General features: G+C 47.2%; 1 protein-coding gene across 2 annotated transcripts in view; it reads right to left on the bottom strand.

Moving 5' to 3' along the window:
• The window catches only part of ABTB3 (ankyrin repeat and BTB domain containing 3), a gene marked incomplete at both ends in the record, with an annotated part of 308,960 nt that overhangs the window by 56,726 nt on the left and 226,776 nt on the right, over positions 1 to 25,458 (bottom strand). For both annotated transcript variants that reach the window (XM_079714086.1, XM_079714087.1), the window contains one exon: positions 14,214 to 14,366. In XM_079714086.1, coding sequence (XP_079570212.1) covers positions 14,214 to 14,366 — 153 coding nt within the window. The remainder of the gene's footprint in view (positions 1 to 14,213; positions 14,367 to 25,458) is intronic.

The following is a 25,458-nucleotide window of genomic DNA, read 5'->3' as shown; positions in this document are numbered from 1 at the left end:
TCAGTGCTGAAGGACAGCACTCAGCTCAACTCTCTACCTTCTTCAGATCAGGAAACTGGAAGCCTGAGAAGGGTTAACTAATTTTTAGGGGTCAGAGATGTATTTAGGAGCAGAATTCATGTCTTCTTTTAAGGTCATTTAGCAAGGCTCTCTATGGATGGATACCTGTAGGTTTTGCAGGGCAGTGATTCTCAAACGGGGGTGATTTTGTCTCCCAGGGGACATCTGGCAATGTCTGGAGACATTTTTGGCTGTGACAACTAGGGACCTGCTACTGGCATCTAGTAGGTAGAGGCAAAAATGCTGCTAAACATCTTACAATGCACAGGACATCCCCCACTACAAAGAAGGATCCAGCCCAAGATGTCAATAGTGCTGAGGTTGAGAAACCCTGGTGGAGGGAAATACAATTTTTTTGCATCATCTCTTATGTAGTGGGCAGTTCCCATTACAGAATTCTGTAACCATGACAATAAAATGGAACCTTCAGAAATGAATCGTGAAATGGAAAATCAGAGGACTCTAGGCTTCACTTAGATAGAGGCCCCCGGCCCCCCTCCTCAACACATTTTCCAAAGGAAGCCAAATTACTTTTCAGAGCCTTCAAGTTCCCCCAGTAATGAGTTTTTCCTTCTCTTCTGCGTAGCCAAAAGATGAACAAATTGAGACCGCTTTGTACTGAAGTAAGTCACACCGAGATCTCCATGCACCTTTGTAAGAAAATTATATGATTGTTGCAACTGGAACATGCAATGCTTGCAAAGTTCCTAGGAGAAATCTTTGTCCAACAATCGTGCCCGCTTGCTGTTTAATGCTGCTACTAAAGTACAGAAAAGAGCCAGCTCATTAAACCCGCCTTGGATAATGTAACAAAAGTGTGATTCCACGTCCTCCTCCCAGCCAATCTCTTCTGCCTCGTGAGATACAGCAAGGGACCTGGAAGCTTTCTCCTTCTTAGAAGTAAATGCTCAGCTAGTGGCAAAACCTACTTTGTTTACTTCCTCACCAAAAAAGAAATTCTGGGTCTGTTCAAATACGTGAAAAAAGACATCTCAAATGCAAGGGCTAGGAGAACAAAACTAGCGTGTTATAGCTGAACATGCTGTCATGTTACTTTGAGTAGAAAATAATGAAGCAGAGTTACATGTCTCTTGCTCTGGCATCACGGCTTATTTTAAAAGAGTTGAAAATAAGGCCTATCCCTACAGAAAGGAGTCACCTTTGATTTTGGCAGCCCTTAATGTATCCCTTTTTGGCAGAGACTCATTGTTCTCCTCCAGAATCCTTTACCTCCTTTATGTGTTGTAGGATCTGAATTTTTAGCTGGGCACGTGGCTGCCCAGATAAAGACTACATTTCCCAGGTTCCCTTGCAGCTAGACATGGCCACCTGACTAAGTGCTGGCCAATAGGGAGTAAGGGGAAGTGATGGTGTACAATCTCTGGGGCATGCCCTATCTTACATTCCCTCTTCCCACTAGATAGATATAGTTCTGGTGGGTGGGGCCAGCCATGTCGGGCCATGCAGAGAAAGGTCATTTAGCAAGGGATCACAGAGCAAGGGACCTAAGGGACCACAGAGCAACAAGAGGGAAGGTGCCTGGGACCCTGACCTGGCGTTGCCATAACAGCCCAGACTGCCTATGCCTGGATTGTTAGATGAGGAAAATTTTAAGCTCCTATCTTATCCAAGCCACAGGTACTTCGCATGTCTGTTACAGCTAATGAATCTATATCCTAATTAATCCATTCTACAAATGGTTCTTTAATTTAAATCAATTCAATGAAGCACACAGGAAGCACTAAATATATGCGGGCTATTGCACTAGGTGCTGGAGATTCAAAGATGAAACACCATCTTCCAAGGAATTCTAGAAAGAATGGATAGTCTTCTTTATAACAATTTTCACAAATAAACATACCAGTTCTTGAGGTGTAAGGGCAAAGTTCTAGTGTTACAATCCCAAAATTAATTCCCAGTAACACCAGTTCCATAAACTGCTCTATGACAGATCTGCACATTATTTCTGTAAAGGGCCAAAGTAAACATTTTGGGCTTCGTGGGCCATGTGGTCTCTGCCATAACTACTCAGCTGTGCTACGGTGGTGAAAGCAGCCATAAACAATGGTAAACAAAGGGGCATGGCTATTTCCCCATACAACTTCTTTTACAAAAATAGGTGGCAGGCAGCTCTAGTTTGCTGACTCCTCATCTACGGTAAAAGAATTTAATAGGATAACCTTCTTTTGGGGATTTACAAGAAAGACAGGATGCTAAAAGCACTGAGAGGGACTTCCCTGGTGGCACAGTGGTTAAGAATCCGGGTTCGATCCCTGGTCCGGGAAGACTCCACGTGCGGTGGAGCAACTAAGCCCCTGTGCCACAACTACTGAAGCCCGCGTGCTCTAGAGCCCGCATGCCTCAACTACCGAGCCTGCGTGCTGCAACTACTGAAGCCAGAGCACCTAGAGCCCATGCTCCGCAACAAGAGAAGCCACTTCAATGAGAAGCCAGTGCACCGCAACAAAGAGTAGCCCCCACTCGCCGCAATTAGAGAAAGCCTGCACAGCAACAAAGACCCAACGCAGCCAATAAATAAATAAATAAATAAAATAAAATACACAACATAAAAAAAACCTGAGAATTTTTTTAAAAGCCTGTTTAATTTTATTTAAGCCAGTGTTTCCCAAATTTATTGAACCACTTATAACTTTTAAAATAATGCTTATAAATATCCCAGAATTGGCCTTTTGAATGTGCTGTTGCAAACACCAGCTAAGTAACTTTTATTGTTAATAGGTTATTTTAGGCATACATAAAATATAGAGTAGTACAATGATGCCTACATGTTCACCACCCAACCCAGCTGAAAAAATAAAATATTACAAGTACAAAGGCCTCTGTACACTCTTCTTGATTTCATCATCTCTTCTACCTTCCTGAGGTTACCATCTCCCCTGAATTTGACATTTATAATCACTGTCATGCTTTATACTTTCTACTACTTTTATGAATTCCTAATAATATACAGATTGTTTTGCATGTTGGTAAGCTTTATGTAAATGTTAGCACTGTACCCAAATCCTGCCTCAACTTGCTTTTTTGCACAATATTATGTTTCTGGGATTTAGTTATATAATAACATGTAGCTCTAGTTCATTTATTTTCATAGTTACTTTGTATTCCCGTGAATGAACATACCAGCATTTATTCATCCGTTCTCCTGTAGAAAGCTTGTTCCTTTCTCTTTTTCTGTATTTTGCTATTACAAACACTGCTTCTATAAACATCTTTGTACATATGGGAGAGGTTCTGTAGGGTATAGACTAAGATATGTGTTTAGGTATGTGTTTTCAAGTTTACTTGAAAGTGGATTCAGAGTCCCCTCCGGTGATGTTTAAGAGTTCTCACGCTTCTATATCTTTTCTCAAATCTGATATCGTCAGACTTTGATTTTTTTTGCCAATCTAACGGTTATGAAATGCATACTGGGGTGTGGTTTTGAATTGCACTTCTAGGATTACTAGTGAGGTTGAGCCTTTTCCATACATTTCTTGGACTATTTCTATGTTAATTCTTCACAGGGATCCTTGGCCTCGGACGATGCTGACAGTGTAGGTTGACACAAGAGACAGACGGGCATCCAAATTCCTAAGGGAAACTAAGGCTGGAAGCTAATCCTTCCAAGGTGAACCAGTGGGCCTCACTCAAAAGTTACTTCCCCATTTCCCAATGCCAATTCTTTGACTGGAGTTACTTTTTTAGTGGAGATAACTTGGGCTTTGGAGTCAGACAGACTTGGTTCAAATCCAAGATGGGGCTCTTTCTACATGTGACGGTGGGCAGGTTTCCCAACCTCCCAGAGCCCCGGTTTCCCCAGGTGTGAAGAGGAAAATAAAGTCTCGCATGCAGTTGGGGGAAACTGAACGCAGTGCATAAAAGCACCCAGGACAGTGTCTGGCCCACAACTTGCAATCATTCCCTCTGTTATCCTGTGAGATATGGGAGAGACGTGAGCTGAAGCTCCACTCATTTCCTTCACCCTCTGCATGCCTCAGTTTCCTGCACAGGGAAAAGTGTCACCACCATTTGCACACAGAACATCAGACCACAAAACTGAATAATCTTCAGAGTTAGAAAGGACTTTGGTGATCACCCAGTCTGGTGGTTCTTAACCTTTCACAGGGTGATTTAATGAGTTGATGAGAGGCTAGTTCACTTTGGAAAAATGGCACATATGCTCCAAACGTTGTGATGACTGCAAACTTTCTGAAGGATAGGACCCACTCTTTCACTGTTACCCAAAACACCATTGTCATGACCTTACATGAAGGACTTTGTATAAGGACATGGCTTTGCAGTAAGTACTGGTTGGCTGGCTAATTGCTAAGGGAAGATAATGCTCCTGTGTAACTAATATTTTAACCTAGAGTTTGGGAGATTTGCTCACAGATAAGTAAATAAGCATCTTTGACAGAAATTTAACAGACTCAAGAGGGGAACTCCCCCCGCCCCGCAAAATCCCTGTTCCCAGAAAGCCAAATCCCATATGGCAAACTATATACTCTCAAGCTGCCAGCCTGAATCTGAAGCCCCAGTTTGGAAGTGAGCCCCAAATGCCATTTAAGATGTAGTTCTCTGTGTTGCTGTAAGCACCAACTGTGTTTCTGTTTTGCTTTTAACACTTGGAAACGCCAAACAAGTTTCAAGTGTCGGCAAACTGTCTGCTGCCGCAATCTGGTTTCTGCCCACACTGGGCTGTCGAAACTGCCATTAAGGGAGCTGGTGGCTCCTGCACTGCCAAGCCCTGTGGCTTGGTCCTTTTGGTCTGCATTTTCTCTGCCTGTGGGTAGCCTTGGATCCTGGTGACCCCTCCCCATCTTAGTTTCCTAAGTCTGCTACCTTGCTTTCTTCAGGCTGTTCTTGGACCTGGGAGTCCTCTTCCTTCGTCTCATGATGACGCCTCTTCATTGGTCCTTTTCCTGGGCTTCGGCCCCACCCATCACTTCAGGGGCCACTAGTCTGCCAGCGTACCCCGCAAAAGCCTCTTTAGTTAAGACCTCTCTTCTGAGTTCCACGCCTGAATCTCACCTACCTACCACTGTTTCCATGTTGAAGCCTTTTTGCCTCTGAATTAGTCCAGGATGTCTTAGTCTGTCACTTCTAGTATCACCAACACACTTGATAACAGCCTTTTGCATCATTCATTCATTCGACAAGTATTTACTGGGTGCCAGCTATGTGCCAGGCCCTGTGGTAGGCACCCCAATCAAGGAAACTGATTTCTGGCCCAGCCCTAAAGAGAGAAGGAGGCTACTCTCTGAGATAAAGTCCAAGCTGTGACTCCTTCTTCTGAAATATTCTATGCCCCCTTCCCCTAACCTCTGCTCACTTGGGACAAGACCCCACCGATGAGGGACCATATTTGTTGTCTACATGTCTTTCTTCCCTTCTTTTATCTCTTCCTGCTAGTGACCTCATCCAAGATTGCAATTGCAGCTGGTGATGTATGATCAACTGCTTTGGACGAGGTTCAGGACTCCAGCCAATGATGGCTTTCAAAAATCTCACACGTCAGAGAAAATATAAAACTTGAGTCTCCAGAGGAACTCTAAAGTCACTGGAATAGGGACAGTGGCCCCCAAGCCAGTCAGCCCCGGTTGTCTTCCTGCACTCTGGGGGGATTGAGCCACCAGCAGTGGCAGAAGGGCCAAGACACACGTGACTGCAGCGAGGGCTACAAACCATATTCCTGACGGTAGACGAGCACATCTCTTCAGGATATATATTTCTCCTCTCTCTCAGAGGAAGTTGAGGCGATCTTTTTTTTGGCAATCGAGAGGAGCTGACCTTCTTGGTCCAGAGCAGGGCAGTAAGGATAGTCACTAATATTTAACGTGCATTTACTATGACACAAGTATGCTACATGGTTTTCATGCTACATGGTGTTAAATGGTTTATATATATTATTTTACTTAATTCTTCCTATAACCTTATGAGGTGGGCATACTATTGTTCCTATTGTATAGATACAGAAACCGAGGCCCAGAGAGGTGAGTAACTTGCCTAAGGTCACACAGAGCGTAAGCAGTCGGGCCAAGATTGGAACCCAGGCAGTCAGGCTGCAGGGCCTGCACTCCTAGCCACTCTGCTCTGCTTCTTCTTTAATTAGATGATAACACGAGCACTTAATTCCCTGGCAACCTTCCTCCGATGGAGGAGCCTGACACAGACTCTCATTTCCATGGACAACCAAGTGGGTGGCATCTGGCACTCAGCGTTTTCAAAACTGACCCCATTATTACTTCTCTGACATTGTCCTTGTCCTGAATTTGTTAAAAGCATCCCTAGCTACACACTCCCCTCAGAGTCAATTTTTAACATGAAAGTTTGGTGAGGGGAAGAGGTATCACATGTACATGCTACAAAATCCAACAGTCAAGTAAGTTTCCCTCCCACCTCTGTACTCCTGTGTAATGGGTTGAATTATGTACTCCCCAAAAGATATGTTGAGGGGTTCCCTGGTGGTGCAGTGGTTGAGAGTCCGCCTGCCGAGGTGGGGGACATGGGTTCGTGCCCCGGTCTGGGAAGATCCCACATGCTGCGGAGCGGCTGGGCCCATGAGCCATGGCCGCTGAGCCTGCGCGTCCGGAGCCTGTGCTCCGCAACGGAAGAGGCCACAACAGTGAGATGCCAGCGTACCGCCAAAAAAAAAAAAAAGATATGTTGAAGTCCTAACCACTCTACCTTGCATCTGAGAAGTGCATGTAACTTTATTTGGAAACAGAGTCTTTGCAGATGCAATCAAACTACATGAGGTCATTAGGGTGGCCCCTAAGCCAGCATGACTGGTGTCCTTCACAGGAAGATGGAAATTTGGACAGAGAAACAGAGAGAAGACAGCCATGTGAAGAAGGAGGCGGGGATTGGAGTGATGCTGCCACAAGCCAAGGACCATGGGGGGCTACCAGAAGCTGGAAGGAAAAGGAAGGATCCGCCTCCAGACACTTCAGAGGGAGCAAGCCCCTGCCGACACCTTGATTTTGGACTCTAGCCTTCAGAACTGTGAGACAATAAATGACTGCTGTTTTAAGCCCCCCAGTCTGTGGTACTTTGTTACAGCAGCCATAGAAAACCAATATATCCAGTTTTCTAATTCCCCTCCTTGGCTATGACTCTGGTTATTGGTTTCATACCTACCCTCTCAGACACAGTCTGAGCACGGAAAGCAAATACTCATGTATGCATTTCACACAGGGTGACATGTCATACGCTATTTTTTATGATCCTTTTCACTTGATAACACACCAGGTCTAATCTTTTAAATTGTGGTAAAGTATATATAACATAAAAATTGACCGTTTTAACATCTTAAGTGTACAGTTCTGTGGCATTAAGTACATTCACATTGTTGTGCAATCACCACCACCATCCATCTGCAGAACTTTTCAGCTTCCCAAACTGGAACTCGGTACCCATGAAACACTAACTCCCCAGGCCCCTCTCCCCCGCCGCCCACCAGGGCCACCTCTAACACTGCTCAGTCCCCCCCACACACACATGTGCCCCCAAGTCCTGCTGCTTCTATCTTCTCTGTTTCTTTAGTATCTCTCCATCCCCACTGCTTCTGTGTCACTCCGGCTGTCAGCATCTCTCACCTGGATCCCTGCAAGAACTTCTTGACTCGAGGCCCCTGCCCACCTCAGCCCATCTTCCTTGTCACCACCAGCTCCCCTTTCTAAAATACAACTCTGATGTCAGTCCCATACTTAATTATCTGTGATGCCTCCTACCTCCTGCAGGATATAGTCAAGTCTTCGGCGTGGCATACAAGGCCCTCCCTGGGCAGAATTCAGCCCGGCTTTCTGCGCTGTAGCCAATGCCTGGTCCAGGGCCTGGCCCACAGGAGGTGTTCAGAGCAGTGTTGGTTGAACCCTGTGTTCTCAGTTTGAATTCCTTGTTTCCTCCAACACACATTCTCCCCTTGGCCTTTACATACATGGTTCCCTCTTTGTGGACTTATTTTTTCTAATGCCCTTTCTCCATTCCTCTCCTCGCTTCGCCTTCTCTACCTGATAAATCTGTTTGTTCTTCAGGATTCAGATCAAACGGTACCTCTTGCATTTCAAGCTCTCCCAGACCTAGATCTTTACTGCCTTCTATTAGAGCGTTTACCAGATTTTTCTGTAATTCCTTCGACCTCTCTGCCCACCCACCTCCAGCCTAACTCACCATAGGCCAGGTGCACAGTGGGTGCTTGGCCTGTGTCTGCTGAGTGCAGGGCGGCCTCACCAGCTCGGCTCCTGGAGCTGTGCTGTGGTCTGTCCCTGACACTGTTAGGGAGGACAGCTGAGCCCAAGAGCAGCCCTCCTGGGGTCAGGGAGAGGGCAGCTTCCTGTCTTGCAGGAGGCGCTAATGCGCTGACATCAGTGCAGGGGCAGCAGTGGTTCTAATGGGGTCACTGGGGGGCTGGCAGCACAGGCTTAATGCTCTCTGGAGGTGAAGGAGCTGGCATCGCGAGGCTGCACTTCAAGCCGGAGAGGCTGGGGAGCAGCAAGGACAAGGGCTCTCCAGGGGAGAGGAGAGCGTGGGTCTGGCTCTGAGAGGCTGGGGAGGCTTCCAGGGCCCCACAGAGCCACGTGCAGGGCCCAGGTGCTCGGCCTCTGCAGGTGGCCTTTTGAGGGAGAGAACAGGGAGGCCCAGGTCTGAATTCAGGGGTCGATGTGGACTTGACCAAGGGAAATGGCTGGCATGGGTGTGGCTCCAGATCTCCCCCCACGTCCCCAGTTTTCTCCATAAGCCCCTGGCCAGGATACCAAGTATTCTTTTACAGCAGGCATGTGACATTGTCCCTTCCTCTCCGAGGTCCCAAGGTGCCCTGTTCTTTTCTCCTCAACTCCTCTCTACCCCAGACTCTGTTTCACTTTCTTTGTAGTACTCAGACTCTGTGAGATTATTTTGCTAATCCGTTGGCTACTGTCTATTACTGGTGTCTCCCCAGCAGCACGTAAGCCCCAGGCACTCTGTCTCCTCTGAGCCCCGAATAAGACCTGGCTCCATACAGATGGGGCAAAGAATGGGTGGACAGCATCTTTCCTTCTGACACCAAGGGCTGGAATTCCCCTCATCTGGGTGATCCTCTTTTTAAAGGGCCACGGGTGCTTACAGGAACGAGGACCAGTGGCTCCAGCAGCACCAGGCCTGCTTCCTATGTGGTGGGCAGCAGCTGGGCTTTCCCTGACTTGGTGTCCCTGGGTCCCACACAGGTTCTGGTGGGCCATCAGCACCCAATACATTTTCGGCCCATGTTTGGCAAATGAACCCAAACTTCCAGCTGTCCTTATAGGGCTGTCTCAGAGGCACCAGAATTTCACTTCAGGTGCTGCTGTGGCATAAACTTCGCCTTAGAACCTACCTTGACCCAAACCAGACAAATAACAAAACCTATTAACCTCAAGAGGTGCCAAGGAGACCTGGGAAGGGTTAAAAGGGGCAGACCAAGCAGTGGTGCAATTTTTAAAATTCATATGTGACCTCTTACTGAGGTTCCCCACCCCACGAAGCAGTTGTCACCCCCGTCTTTACAGGGGATGAACCTGGCCCTGTGAGATGGGCAAGGTGACCTGCCAAAGGTGACCCGTTAGAAAGCAACAGACCCAGATGAGAGCATCTAGTGTGGGGTTTGGTCTTAGGTGATCAAAAAAAGGTACCAGAAGAGCAAAGGAAAGAACATAATGACCCAGGTCTCCGTCCTGATACTCTTAGCATCCTATCACCCCAAACATCCATTCTGGACTGCTCAAAATCTGGTTTGAATTTAAGAAACACTTGCAAAAAGATTAACCATTTCCTGGAGTGAGCTCATCGTTCTAACAACCCCCAACTCTTGTTGGTAGGTGCCGTTTATCAACTAAGATAGGATTTGAGAACACCCCTTACTATCGTTATTTTAACACAGCCTCACTCTGGAGCAGAAAAACTGCCCCTTAAAAATATGGGGAAAACAACAGTATTCACTCTTTGTATTTCTGAAATGTTTCAAAGCCAATTATTAATAAGAAAATGTACAAACTGCTCCAGGATGTATTATTTGTTCTTTCCTTTATTCTTACTTCCCTCCTCCCCCACTTCCCAAAGGGCATGAAAAAGAAAAGAAAGGGCCCAAATTCGCAGGTTTCAATGATCTGATACTTTAATTAAGGAAGAATAAATGGGTCACCTCTGTCAGCTTACAATCTGCAGCTGCATTAAATGGTGTTCCTTTGGTATAAACCCAATAGCCATGGTGAGGCTTTACTGTAGCAGAATAAAGACAAAAGCAGAGCTCCCATAGGACTGACCAAGGTCACTGTGAAAACCAATGCAGCACTAGCGTCAGACCTGGAATTCCTTGACTCTGCTTGCTCTGTCCCGGCTGGTGTCCAGGCTGCCTCCCCACCAGGAAGCCTCAGCCAGCTGGTAGGTAATTACATGTGCTAACAGTCACTGACACTCCAGCTGCCAACACCACGTCCCAAGTTCCCGCATCTGTTAGAACACCAAACTACCCACACTTTTCTAAGGCTGATGACTCAGAGAGGTATGTTCGGCTCCAAATGAGTCAGAACTAGAAGCCTGCCTGGCAACTTTGAAGATGAATGTCTGGGAGGGTAGAAAGACAAGTCCACTTGCCAAGTCCTCCATCCTACACCTCATCTGCCTCACAGTAGCTGTGTGACCTTGGACAAGTCCCATAACTGCAACTAGCCTCAGTGCTTCTATCTGTAAAATGGGATAATAAAGTCTGCTTTGCAGAATTGTTGGGGATGGCACACCATGAAAACTGTTAGTGCAAGGTAGGCGTCCAATACCTATTTGTTGGCTATCTGAATGAACAAAACTTCTTTGATCCCATCCCCTGAAAACTGGAGACAGTAATTCCTATTTCACGTCACACTAAATGTGATTGGGAGATATATGTATAGATGTATCTGTATGTTGACCAGACTGAAAAATAGGTACTCTTTAAAAAACAAAAACAAAAACAAACTGGCTCATTGTATCATGTACTGAATTTGGTCTAGTTAATGGAACTTGTCTTACACTTACAATTTAGGAAAATTTATAATGAAACATTATATTTTAGTTTTCTCTTGGAATATGATTTCCAAATGATGAAAATTTGGCTGGAACAATCAATTCGTATAGTTTCTACATACAAATCATCATCCTGGAGACAAAAGAGTCAAGAATTGAGAGGTAAATCACTAAAAATAGCCTAGAGACTCAAGTGGAACTGAATTCCTTTGTTCCGCTGCTCTGTGTGCATCTTGGCCTGCCAGGTGATCACAATCACATCCCGAATGGCAGGGCTGATGCCTCAAACTGGACAGACATTGAAATGGAAATCCTTGGTGTGACTGTCAAATGGCACATATCTGGTCACTAGACCATGTAGCAAAAGCTCTGTGTTGGGGAAAGAACATAAAGATGACAGCAGCCCTTGGAGCTCCTGTTCAGTCTATGGAATTAGTATATGAAATAGAAGCATCTGGAGGAAGGTTATCAGCATCCACCAAGAGGGCTGACTCTAGGTCTAGGGTGAGGACCAGAAAAGTTGGTTATATCTCTGGGTGTCTGGGTTTGATATTCGGCTCCTAACTCTGTCACTTAGTATCTGTGTGATGTTGGAAGAGTTACCTAATCTTGTTGGCCTTGATTTCTTTCTCTGTAAAATGGGGAAGCACTACCTTCCCAGATAGCAAGAGTGTTTGTTTTGAGGTTCACATGAGAAAGTGTTAAGATAAAGCAATACCGGGACTTCCCTGGTGGCGCAGTGGTTAAGAATCCCCCTGCCAGTGTAGGGGACATGGGCTCGATCTCTGGTCAGGGAAGATCCCACATGCCGCAGAGCAACTAAGTCCGTGCGCCACAACTACTGAGCTCATGTGCCACAACTACTGAAGCCCGCTTGCCTAGAACCTGTGCTCTGCAACAGGAGAAGCCACCACAATGAGAAGCCTGCGCACCACAACAAAGAGTAGCCCCTGCTCGCCGCAACTAGAGAAAGCCCGCACAGCAACGAAGACCCAACACAGCCATAAATAAATAAATAAATAAATAAATTTACAAAGAAAAGATAAAGCAATACCTAGGTATGAGCTTGCATTATTACTGCAGGGATAGTAGAGGTTTAGGGTAATGTTCACTTCCTTTTAGGCATTGTCTCTGTGGGTCCTTCATGTTCATGACCCTGCTTTGTGCTTGCACCAATCTCCGAGGGAGCTGCTATTATTATGTTCATGTTATGGGTGGGGAAAAAGGTCCAGAGAGGTTAACAAGCTTGCCCAAGTTTGCACAGCTAATTAGCCATGGTGGTGAGATTTGGACCCAGGCAACAGGACTCTGGAGCCCAGGCTCCTAACCTTTAGGCTATGGGGTTTCCTGAGAGCATGACAAACAAGGAGTGCTTTGTCGACAAGAGTTAAGGAAGCATCTTACTTTCCCTGCCACCCAGCAGTTTCAGGTTTGCTGCAAGGAAGAGAGCCGGAGTCTGAAGGTCATCCCAGGTCGGAGCTCGGGACAGTGAGCAGGGGCAGTGGGAGTGAGCCTGCAGGTAGCGTAGCCATGCCCATGAAACAGGAGGCAGGAGAGTCTGGTGGGCAGAGGATGGGCTTTGGAATATGAGCTACAAGGATTGCATCCCTGATATCTCCACCTATAAGCTGTCCCAGCAACAGCTTCCCAATCTGTTAAAATGGGAAGCTTATACTAACCTCAGGAGGCTGCTTCAGGGCTCAAAGGAGACAAGTAATGAATGCAAATCTCTTGTTGCAATTAATAACAGGCACATAGTAGGTGCTCAATAAATGGCTGCTCCCTTGACTCTCTCCCTGAGACCTGTTGTTATTCTAGGTGACAAGATGTAAGGGATGGTGGCACAGACAGATTCTGTCTAGACAGAAACCTGAGGAAAGTACAACTCAGTGGTTAGAACTATGGGGGCCTGGGGGTCTGGGCTGCCTGAATTCATATCCTGGCTCCACCACTTACAAGTCCTGTGACCTTGGGCATGCCACTTAACCTATCTGTGCCTCAGTTTCCTTATCTGTAAAGTGGGCATAATAATAATGCCCACTTCATACAGGTTGGAGAATATTCGATATTCATTAATCTGTGTAAAGCACTTAGAACAGTGCTCAGCTTATGGTAAGCATTCAGTAAATGCTTGCTGACTTCCATCAGGCCCCTGCATGTTCCTGGGCTGCGGGGCATCTCTGGGCCTTCAATGGGCTATACTTCATACTGCAAACCCTCTCTTTCCTTGAAGACCTCCAATCATATCCTGGAAGGGTGGACATCTCTGCAGCCTGGTCACATCACAGGCTAGATGAACTTTAGAGGAAGGACAGTGTCTCATCTGGTAGGCAATGGGGATTTGAAAATGGTGACAATGACCACCTGGACCACAGTGCAGGGAGTCAAGAAAGTACACCACATGTGCACACACACCTACGTCTGAGTGTCTGTATTTTCTGCATTTAGAACCAGGTTTTGACTCAACTGAGCGAGCTGTTTCCTTTCTTTCACTTTGGATAAATGTGAGCCCCCCTGCATGGGGTCCCTGAGCAGCCCGCGAATAATTCCCACCCTGATGCAGGAGAGACCTGAATGCAGGCGTGAGAGATGGAGGGAGAGTCGCTCCATCCCCGTGCAAGTGAAAGAGCATAGGCGGGCTCTGACCCAGCCAGAAATTCTACTCTGCGAGGTTTTGCTAGAAAAACTACAGGAAGACAATAATTTACTTCTAGTGGAGAGAGGGAGAGAGGGAAGAAGAGGGAGGGAGGGGGAGAGGGAGGGAGAGGGAAGGAGGAAGAGAGGGAGTGAAGGGCTGGGAGAGAGAGAGGAAGAAGGAGAATAGAAAAGAAAGAATATGAATAGATATCTTGCAATCGAAGAATCAGGAGCATTCCCACAGAGCCTTGCTCCCTGTCCACCTCCATCCCTGCAACTCGAGGGACCTGGTCATTGTTAAGCCGGTGTCTGTCCTTTAAACCAGCGAAGCCTCCATCTCAGCGACGGCAAGGCTGCTGGCGTACACCGCCCCGGGCGCAAACAGCCCCGAGCCCCACGGGCTGCGGCCGCTCTCCCTGCACCCGGACGCGGGCTGGATGTGCGGGGAAGTGCGCCCTCCCTGCGCCCCGCCGCCCCCGATCTCCCGCCCGCCGCCCTACCTGAGCTGGCGCGGCTCGCAGTCCACGCCGGGCAGCAGCAGCCGGGCGGCCTGGCGGACGTCGTCGCTGTCCATGGAGAAGCTGCGGCGGTGGCCGGCGTGCGCCACGGCCACCCGGATCCACTCCATCAGTGGCGGCAGCACGAGGAAGGGCCTGCGGCAGGGGAGGGACCGAGACGCGTTAGGGGGGCCGCAGCGGGAGCTTCCAGCTCAGACCCACCCCCACCGCTCATCGCCAACCCTCCCCCCTTCCCTATCCCCACCCCCTTTTCCCTGGAGACCCTGTCTCTCAATTCAAAGTGGGAGGACCTTTGGAGACATCCGGACCGCACTGGTGACCTCGGGTCAGGCTCTCCTGAGTCTTTGGGCCTCAGTTTCCTCATCTGCAAAACGGGGATAATGTGACAAAGGCCACGATGTGACTCTTCTGTGAGTGTAATCTTCCTCAGCGATCATGTGAACATAAAGATGACTCACTTAAAGCACCATGCACAGAGTCGGGTGCTTAGGAGAAAATCCAATCAACTCCTGGGGTTTTTAGGACTTGGGGCTCCCCATGGTGAGGCCAATTGTAAATCGTCCTCCAACTCTCTCTTCCTACCCCTAGCTGCTCCCTGTCACCCTTCTGGAGCTCTCCCAGGCCTCAGCTCTGCCCAAGCACCAAGCCGCCAGCAGGCTTTAGCGTCTGGAAACGAGGAGCCTTCCCGGAGAGCCTGACGGGGCAGCCCAGAACTGCCAGCAAAGTGCGGGGGAGGAAGGGGCGGCGCTTTGGGGTCTCGGCCACACCCCTGAAGCTTTGGGAAGTCTCCTGCTCCCACCCGCTAAAGGGATCACAGCAGGGGTGCAACTCGCCGCCAGAATTCACCGAGATAATGCTTAAGGCTGAACTATCACTTTCTAAGTGTAATACATTTGTGCCATCTTCTTATTTCTTCCAGTGATTATTATAAACTCCATCCTCACATTAGGATTGAGGGCAGGGGAGCTTTTGGAAAATACTGATACCTGAGTCCTATCCCAGGGATTCTGATTTAATTTATCTAGGATTGGGCTGGACATTGGTAGTGTTTAAAACATCCCCCAGGTGACCTTAACGCACATCAGAATTCTCTGGAGGGCTTGTTAAAATGCAGATTGCTGGGTTCCACCCCCAGAGGGTCTGATTCAGTAGATCAGGGGAGGTGGCCAAGAATTTGCCCTTCTAATGAGTTCTGGGGCCATACTGATGCTGCCGGGCTGAAGGGGCAAACTCGAAGAACTTCTGCTCTAAGGTGTGGTATAGGGCCTGAGAATCACCTGGTTTTGAGAGTGTATGAGTGTGTGTGTGTGAGTGTGTGTGTGTGTGTGAGCGTGTGTGTGGTGGGGGATGCAGATTCCCTGGCCTTATCTCCAGTGATGCTGATTGCATAGGGTCCACAAATATAATTTTAATAAGCAGCCCATATGATATTGATTTAGGTAGACCAAGGGCCACACTTTGAGAAACGCATGGTGTAGATCAAACAGGTGCCCTACCATTCAACATGGTTATGACCAGGGTGAGGCACATGGGGCGCCTGGGTGCAAAATTTAAGAGGGTCAGATCAAGTAAATATGTTCTAGAAGCTCTCTTGCCTCACCCTAGCCCCGGTGCTGCCATTCAGTCCAGCATGGCTGCCACGGGACGGAGAAAAGGTTGGTAAATAAAGGGTTTATTTACCCAAGGCAGCAACCCCCTCACAGTATGTAGATGTCACAAGCTTCCCACCCAGTTTTGGTGGCAGGTGCCTGTTTTCTTAGAAAGCAACCTATTTATCCAATTTTAAGATTAAACAGCTTTTACATTCATCTCAGTTAATCCCATTCATGATCTCTTCTAAATACTTAGGACCAACCTACAAGCTAGTTATGATTATGCCCATTTTCTAGATCAGGAGAATGAAGTTTATTGAGGTTAAGTAACATGCCCTGCATCACAAGGTTAGCAAGTACGAGAGCTGGGAGTCAGACTCAAGACATTTGACGACATAGCCTATGTGCTATAACCCCATGTGGTTCCCATCCATGTTCTCTTGTCCAGCTTCCTTCCCAGCACCAGGCGAAGCCGATCTGGTCTTGGACCTTTGATGGCATGCCATTTTCGTTCCTGCTCATGCAGCTCAATCCTCTGTCTGTAAGGCCTCCAGCCCTTTAAAAAGCCACATCCCACTTAACCTTCAAACCACAGTTCGAATCCCACCTCTCCCTAAACATTTCTCCTGACACTCCTCCCAGCATGGACTCCTCCCATGGTAGCCCTCACCCCAGTGGCCTTACTCACCAGCCTTGCAGATTCCGCATTAGAATGTAAGCTCCATGGGGCAGGGACCTGGAACTGCTGGGTTCACTGATCCAGCCCCATCCCTACTCCCAGGGCAGTGCCTGGCAGGCTGTGAGCACTTAATAAATAATGTGTTCATGAAATGGACTAAGATTTATCAATTCCTTACTGGGTGAAACAGATAAAATCAAGTTTCTGGACCCATGGACCTGTGGGGCAGGCTCCCATGGAATTTCTGCCCAGATCAGCCTGCTGCTTAGGCTGTCGTCCTCATTCTCTCAGTCTCTCCATCACCTAAACTGAATCAGGCACTCAATAAACACACTGACTTGAAATTGAATTGGATTCTACAGTCTCAGGTGAGCAGGACTTATTTTTGTCACCATGTCTCCATCACTGCTAAAACCAGCCCCGGGTACTCAGAGAATGCCCCTCTGGGTTGTATTTTCAGAGGCAGCACCCCCAAGCCCTGGTCTGCCTTTCCTTTGCTCAGTGGACCCCAAAGCATAGCCCACAACTCCCGGTCCCTGGGGGCACTGAGTCTCTAGCACAGACTGTCCTTCAGCGGTTACCTTTCATGTTAGATGCTGAGGCCCAGGGCACACAGCCAACTTCTGATGAATACCAAAGAGGAGAAAAAGAGGGTCTACTGTCTTCAAAATAACACCTTTACCAAGACAGCTGGTGAGCACCAGAGTAAGAAACCTTGAACCCCAGGATTCCGGCCTCTTCTGGAATTTTCTATGTACCTATTTTTCCCTTTCATCATTGCCTTCTTTTTGTCACTCTGACCTCAATAGTTTATAAGCTCATGAATTCTTTGCCAGAAACTCATCTAAAAATCTTCTTATCTTGGCTACTCAGAAGGAAAGAAAAATAGTATTATTTGTGATGTTTCATTTGGAGGAGTTGGAGATGGGAAAGAATGCTAGGGTCTTGAGTTAAGGAGAGGGTGGAGAATGCTGAGGGAAAAAAGACTGTATTCTCCTGATATATTTTTTAAGACAACAATGTTCCACTGGCTACGGACTTTGTTCTGAAGTTGTCTGTAGTAACTAAAACCTAGAGGAAGCCCAAGAAGCTCATGGCTTAGTGAAGTGGATTCAACCTCAGAATCACGGGGTTGGGGGAGGTTAGGAAGGGTGTGTGTGTGTGAAAATTGCCAAGGCCTCAATTTGACCCCCAGAGTTTTGGTTCAGCAGGTCTGGGATGGGGCCTTGGCATCTGTATTCTAAATGAGCTCCTCTGGAAATTTGGGAGCAAGCCAGGTTTAATAACCCCTGAGCAGGTGGCCTGAGGTGAACAGAGGGGAGACACGGTCCATTCAACAGGCCAGTGGCCATTAAAATAGTTGCTATGGTCTTAAAAAACTAAAAATAGAGTTACCATATGATACAGCGATCCCACTCCTGGGCATATATCTGGAGAAAACTATAATTCGAAAAGATACATGCACCCCAATGTTCACAGCAGCACTATTTATGATAGTCAAGACATGAAAACAACCTAAATGTCCGTTGACTGATTGATGAATGGATAAAGAAGATGTGGTACATATACACAATGGAATACTACTCAGCCATAGAAAGAATGAAATATTGCAATTTGCAGCAAACATGGATGGACCTAGAGATTATCATACTGAATGAAATAAGTCAGACAAAGACAAATATCAGATGATATCACTTATATGTGAAACCTAAAAAAAGATACAAATGAACTTACTTACAAAACAGAAATAGACTAACAGACAGCAAACAAACTTATGATTACCAAAGGGGAGGGGGGAAGGGATAAATTAGGGGTTTAGGATTAAAACTACACACTATTATATATAAAACAGATAGCCAACAAGGTCCTACTGTATAGCACAGGGACCTCTACTCAATATCTTGTAGTAGCCTATAGGAGGGAGGGAATCTGAAAAAGAATTACTTGGCTGTGAGCCTGGGACTGGCACAACATTATAAATCAACTATATTTCAATAAAAAATTAAAAAGAAGTAAACCTTAAAAAAAAAATAGTCGCTAAGGCTTTTGAAGAGGTTTGTGGGAGTGGGACCAGAGGTTCTAGAAGGGAAAAGAAAGCCTAGATGGGTTTCTTGCAGGGTCAAGCAGGCAAGTCAGCTCAGGAAGGTTGTTGGGCCCAGATTCAAGAAGGACATACATGGGTGGGGCCTTTCTGAAATGCTGAAGAGAGAGCTGGTGATGAGGGTGACCACCCAGAGTGGAAAGGGAGTCTCGCGGGGGAGGGGCTGGGTGCTAAAGAGGATGGTGGGGTATGTGGGAGAGCCTGGTTTGTTCAGGATTCTGAGGAACTGAATTCTAGTCCTGAATCTGCCAAGAGCTCATAGCAGGACCCTGGTTCTGGTCTGTAAAGTTCTGGCTCTCAGTATCTTCATCTGTAAAGTGGGTGGGTTTGGATCTGAGGGTCTATTTCAGGGGTTGGCAAACCTCTTCTGTAAAGGGCCAGGTAGTAAGTAGGCTTTATGGGCCATACAATTTCTGTTGCAACTACTCAACTCTGCCATTGCAGTGAGTAAGCAACCACAGTCAATACATACATGACAGAGCTGGCTGTATTCCAAGAAAACTTTATTCACGAAATCAGATGGTGGGTCACAGTTGGCCAACCCTGGGTCTGTTTGATTCCTTCCTACTCTAAAATTCTTTGATTCTATCGAAATAGTCAGCTGCCTGGGGGCTTAGGGTGAGTCTAGTGTGCAGATCAGGGAAGATGCAAAGAAGCACATGAAGGTCCTAGTGATGGGCACAGAAAGCTTTGGAGAGATTAGAAAATAGGACCCTTCCAAAAAGAGGTCATGGTGGATTTGGGGAATATTGAGCCACAGGCATCCTCAGAGGCAGAACCTTCAAGGATAAAACTCAAACCTGGCCATGGGTGTGTAACTGATAAAATGTCATCTATTAATAGCATTTATTCATCCAACAGTCCTTTAGGGAGCACCCATATTGCAGGTATGCTTCCAGGAGCTGGAGATGGAGTGGAGAACAAGATGCATCTATGTTCTCATAGAGCTAACAGTCTAACAGGGAGACAGATAAGAAACCCATAAACTAACAAGTAATAAAGCAATGACAAACTGTGATCAGTGCCAGGGAGCTGGGATAGAGAATAAACAGGGTTGACACACGTTAGTGGGAAGGCCTCTCTGAGGAGGTGACAAAACCTTGAATATGGGAAGGAATTGGCCATATGTGAATGTGCGTGTATAAAGATGGATGTTCTAGGTGGCAGTAACAGACTGTGCAAAGGCCCTGAGGCAGAAAAGACCTTTACAGCTCAACCAAGGGCTTTCACACACATCATGTCCTAGTTGGCCCTCCAGGACAGATGGGGTGGCCAGGACATGTGTGAGGAAGGATCACTGTGGTTGGCTGGATAATGGCCGCCAAAGATATTCGGTCGGTTCCCTATGAATACTGATAGCAAAAGAAAGTCTGCAGATGTGGCCCAGCTAAGGATCTTGAGAAGACTAGCCTGGATTATCCAGGTAGGCCCTAAATGCAATCACAAGGGTCCTTATAAGAGGGAAACAGAGGGAGATTCAACACAGGTGATATGGAAGCAAGATGCTCTGCTGCTGGGTTGAAGATGAAAGAAGGGGCCACAAGCCAAGGAATGCAAGGGATGCAGATTTAGAAGCTGGAAAAGATGAGGAAATGGATTCTTCCCTCAGAACCTCCAGAAGAAAACAGCCTTGCTGACACCTTGATTTTGGCCTGGTAAAACTGACTTTGGACTACTGACCTCTAGAACTGTATGAGAATAAATATGTGTTGTTTTAACCCACCAAGTCTGTGGCCATTTGTCACAGCAGCCACAGGAGACTAAGCCAGGGTATTGACAGGGTCGCTGCAGGTGAGGTTGGAGACATGGGGGTGGAGAATGTGAATCAAGTGTTAAAGCTGGGAATGAGGGCATTCACAGGGCTCTGGAATTCATCTCGGATGCCTAAACTGCCTTGTTCCTGAAGTCCAAGCATTACTTGTTGATATGGGCTGAACTGTGTCCACCCCAAATTCATATGTTGAAGCCCTAACCCCCAGAACCTCAGAATGTAACTGTATTAAAATGAGGCCATTAGGGTGGGCCCTAATTCAGTGTGATTGGTGTCCTTATAAGAAGGGAGACTGGGACACACAAAGAGACACAGAGGGGCAACCATGTAAAAGATGCAGCAAGAGGGCAGCAGTCTGTAAGCCAAGGAGAGAGGCCTCAGAAAACACCAAACTTGCTGACACTTGGATCTTGGACTTCCAGCCTCCAGCACTGTGAGAAAATAGATTTCTTTTGTACAAGCCGCCTTTTTTTTAATTATGGAAGCCCCAGCAGACTAATTGACTTAAATTTTGCCCTGCCCTTGAGGTTTTAGTCTGTGGTAGAGGAGCTTCTATTGGAAGCTCACACTCTTTAGAGTGTGATGGTTTTCTGTTCATTTCCTAGTGACAATAGTGGATGAGTTAAAGCCATTTGAAAGCTGTCCCATGCAGAAGTCAGAAGTTTGGGCTTTGGAGACAGGCTGACTAAGAGCTGGATTCCAGCTCCACCTTCAAGCTGTGTGACCTTGAACAAAGTACAGTTGTCCCTTGGTATCCATGGGGAATTGGTTCCAGGACCTCCACAGGTACCAAAATGCTCAAGTCCCTTACACGTAAAATGGCACGGTACAGTTGGCGCTCTGTATTTGCAGGTTCTGCATCCGCAGATTCAACCAACTGTGGATGTGGACCCCACGGATATGGAGGATGACTGTATTCCAATGGTCATGCCTCACTTCTCTCACCGGGAAAATGGGGATAATAACAGTACCTATGTCAGAGGGTGTGGCTGACACAGTACCTATGTCAGAGGGTTGTAATGGCCCCCTAAAATGTCCATATCCTAATCCCCAGAACCTGTCAATGTTATCTGATGAAACAGAGTTTGCACATGTGATTAAGTTAAGGATTTTGAGTAGGGAAGACTGTCTTGAATTATCCAGGTGGGCCCCAAATGAAATCACAAGCCAAGCTAGAAGAGGGGGTCAAGAAGGTCAAAGGAGGGAGTAGATGTGACAACAGAAGCAAGTTGGACTAAAGCAGGAAAGGGGCCAGGAGCCAAGGCACTCAGGTGGCCTCCAGACGCTGGAAAAGGCAAGGAAATAGATTCTCCCCTGGAGCCTCCAGAAGGAACCAGCCCTGCCGACACTTTAACTTTAGCCTAGTGAAACTGATTTCGTACTTGTGACCCCCAGACCGTAAGATAATCAGTTTGTGTTGTTTTGAGCCTGCACGTTTGTGGCAGGTTTTTTTTTTAATTAAAAATTTAAAAAAATTTTTTTAAAGTCTTTGTTGAATTTGTTACAATATTGCTTCTGTTTTATGTTTTGGTTTTTTGGCCGCGAGGCATGTGGGATCTTAGCTCCCCGCCCAGGGATTGAACCCGCACCCTCTGCATTAGAAGGTGAAGTCTTAACCGCTGGATCACCAGGGAAGTCCCTGTGGCAGTTTTTTACAGCAGCCATGGGAAACTAACACAGAGGGTTATTGTAAGAACTGGATGGGATGAGGTACATGTAGCCTGGTGCCTGGTACCAGGAAAGGGCTCATAAGCGGTAGCTGTCATCATCATCATCACCAACGTTGTTTTTTGCATCAGTCAACCTTCTCTCTGCCAGATGGAAGAAAAGGCCTTGCTACACAGAGCCACGCTTCCATCTTCTCTTTTCAAATCAAAGCAAATCTCTGCAGTTGCTATGCCTTTCCTTTATAAATTGTGTGGCTCCGACTTTTCATCTTTGTTATTTGTTGAGTCTTTCTTTGGCTGCAGAGGAATTTAGAGATTTGACTGTGGTTTGGGAGGCTTATAATTTCAGAGAAACAGGGAGTGAAGGACAAGCAGCAGCATTGATAGTAGACAATATCCAGTGCTGGTTTCTATAGCAATATTCACTGTCATCTCACTGTAGTTGTGAGACCAAAGCTAGGAAGATGATGGCAGAGGTCAGAGGTGGCCATGGCTGGTTACTATAGTGACAGCCCAACTGTGCAAAGTATGGTGGGCTTGCCTGAGGGGGTGGTTCCTGCAGACAGCCTGGAGTAGGAGGCACCAACGGCGTGGGCTAGGTCAGTGCTTCCCCAATATTAATATGCGTATGAATAGTCTGGAATCTTTTTAAAATGCAGATTCTGATTCAGTGGGTCTGGGGTAGGGCCCGAGACTCGGCATTTCTATCAAACTCCCTGGCAATGATGCAGCTGCCAATCTATTGACCACATTTAAATAACGAGGCCCTAGGAATTATTATGACTCAAGCCAGAAACCAGGGATGGTGAATTCGGTTATCAGGTTTAAGGGGGAGAAGGTGAGGCAAGGCGGGAGAGAGCTGCAAGAGGGGCGAGAGGCCCTGGAGACAACAGAAGGGAAGATGGAGCTTGTTTGCCCCTGGACCTCCTGATTAAGCCTGGGGGCTCTGTCGGATTGGCTGGACCTAGGTCACAAGACCGCACCAAGCTGTAGGGGAGGCTGGGAGAACAAGTGTTTGGTGATCTCAGCTTTTATCGGGGGAGGTGGATTCTGCCTCCCACCAGGATTCTCCTTTAGTTTTCCAGTAATCTTATGAAACATCATCTCCCAGTCTTAGGGAGTTTGTTATGAACTAAGCTCCCATCCCATTGTCTGATAGGTGTTTTGTATTCATGACAGTGTTTAACATCATCCCGGGAATGTAAATACTTAAAAATACACTTTGTGATAGTTAATTTTATGTGTCAACTTGGTTAGGCCACAGCTACCCAGATATATGGTCAAACCTATATTACCCAGACATGTAGTCCGGATGTTGCTGGGTGTTGAAAGTATTTTTTAGATGAGATTAACAATAAAATCAGTGGACTCTGAGTAAAGCAATTTGTCCTCCATAAGGTGGGTAGGGCTCATCCGATCAATTAGAGGCCTGAAGAGAAAAAAAGACTGGTCTCCTCCGAAAAACAGGGAAACTGCCAGCTCAGTGCCTTCAGATCTGAGCTGCAGTGTTGACTCTTTCCTGGGTCATACACACAACCTAGTGGTTCTGTTTCTCCGGAAAACCCTACCTAATACAAACCTGCAACGGGTGCCACGGGACTTAATTATTTGCAGTGATGCAGACTCCTCTTTCTACGATGACCCCACCCCCTTCCGCATCATGCACAACTGGCAGGGGCACGGCGGAAGCCTGGGGGCTGGATCACACAGAGGACCACTTCCCAGTATCCCAAGTGTGCAGACACATCCCTTGGGAACTGAGACAAAGGCATCATGGGTAGGGTAGGGTCAATGCTTTTAGGGAAGGGTAAGCCATGCTATACCAAAGGACAAGTCCCTTGATGTGTGGAAGTCCACCCCATCAACGGGTGATTATATAAATCCCCTGAAATGGGACAAGTGCCAAGGGGTACTGGTGAGGAGGTGATTTCCCCTAATAGTGCCAGCAGGTGCATGTGACTGACCACCCAACCTTCTTTGGCTTTCCTGTCACACATTCTGAAGAAGGTGATTTAGAGGGCTGCGGGGTCCATGAATGGAGCGCGGAGGTGCAAGCAGAGCAAAAATGATATACAAATAGTAACAGTCTCCTCGCTGCGGACAAACAGCTGCACATCCTCCAGCCTTCATCTTCCCTCCCACCCTGGAGAGGAAGGTCGCCTCCTCCACCCCCCCACCCCCCCACTTCCTTGGGCACGTGGCCCCATCACTGCTCTCCCGGCGGTCCCATAACTCAACCTCCACTTCCTCTCTGGACTTTCCCATCAGCATTTAAACACTCAACATGCTCCTCTCTCTCACAATTTGAATAGGAGAGGAGGAAAACTGATGGAGAGTAAGAATTCACAGTCCTCCTGGAATTTCAGTCTAGGTACTCCATCTAGTTTTCCATCTTCAGCAGGGGGAGCTCAAAATCACCTGGGAACTGGTTGAAATGCACAGTCCTGAGTTCCTGCCATTTGCTGGGTGTGTTAGTTTCCTGTTGCTGCTGTAACAAACTACCGCAAACTTGGTGGCTTAAAACAACAGACGTTTATTCTCACAGAGTGCTGGAGGCCAGAAGTCCAAAATCAAGGTGTCCCCAGGGCCGTGCTCCCTCCAGAGGATCTAGGGGAGAGCCCATTCCTTGCCTCTTCCAGCTTTTGGTGGTTGCTAGCATTCCTTAGCTTGTGGCTACATTACTCTAATCTCTGCCTCTGTGTTTATATCACCTCTTCCTTGTCTGTGTGTGTCAAATCTCCCTTTTCTTATAAGGACACTTGTGATTGGATTTAGGGCCTACCCAGATAATGCAGGATAATCTCCCCATGTCAAGACCCTCGACTGAATTGCATCTGCAAAGACCCTTTTTCTTTATAAAATAACATCTATTGGTTGCAGGGGATTAGGGCCTGTTTTCTTTGGGGGCCACTATTCGGTCTACTAACACTTGGCATATATATCTGCATCTAGTCCATTCTCCGCAGGGGTTTCTGATGACTACCTGAGGCTGAGACTCTCAGGTCTAGAGAATGCCAGCTCTGAGCTGAGGGATGCTTGGCAAGCCCGAAGTCCTTCCTCACACATCATGCAGGGCCCAGAGACCAGCCTGCACCTCTCCTCTGTAGGTTGTTGGCTACAGCACAGCAGAGCCTGGCTTAGGAGTGCAGAGGCCTCTGTGCTGGGAACCTGATCTCAAGTGCATAGAATGATGATGGGGCCTAGAGGGGATATAAATGGCCCTGGGAGGGAAGCCATGGCTTCAGAAGTGGGGAAGCCATAGGCTCTGTTTGACGCTGCCACAGAACCTTCCTCGCAGCCTTGGGTACAAAAGATAAACATCCAGGAGGTGGCAAAGGCTGCACAGCTTCATATCCTAGCAGCAGAGGCTCAAGAAACCTAAAAAGGCAGGACCTGGCCACATCAAGACCGAGAGGC

The sequence above is a fragment of the Hyperoodon ampullatus genome, assembly GCF_949752795.1.
Source record: "Hyperoodon ampullatus genome assembly, chromosome: 11".
Lineage (NCBI taxonomy): Eukaryota > Metazoa > Chordata > Mammalia > Artiodactyla > Ziphiidae > Hyperoodon > Hyperoodon ampullatus.
The sequence above is the reverse complement of the archived record's forward strand: the minus strand, read 5'-3'. Positions and strand labels throughout refer to the sequence as shown.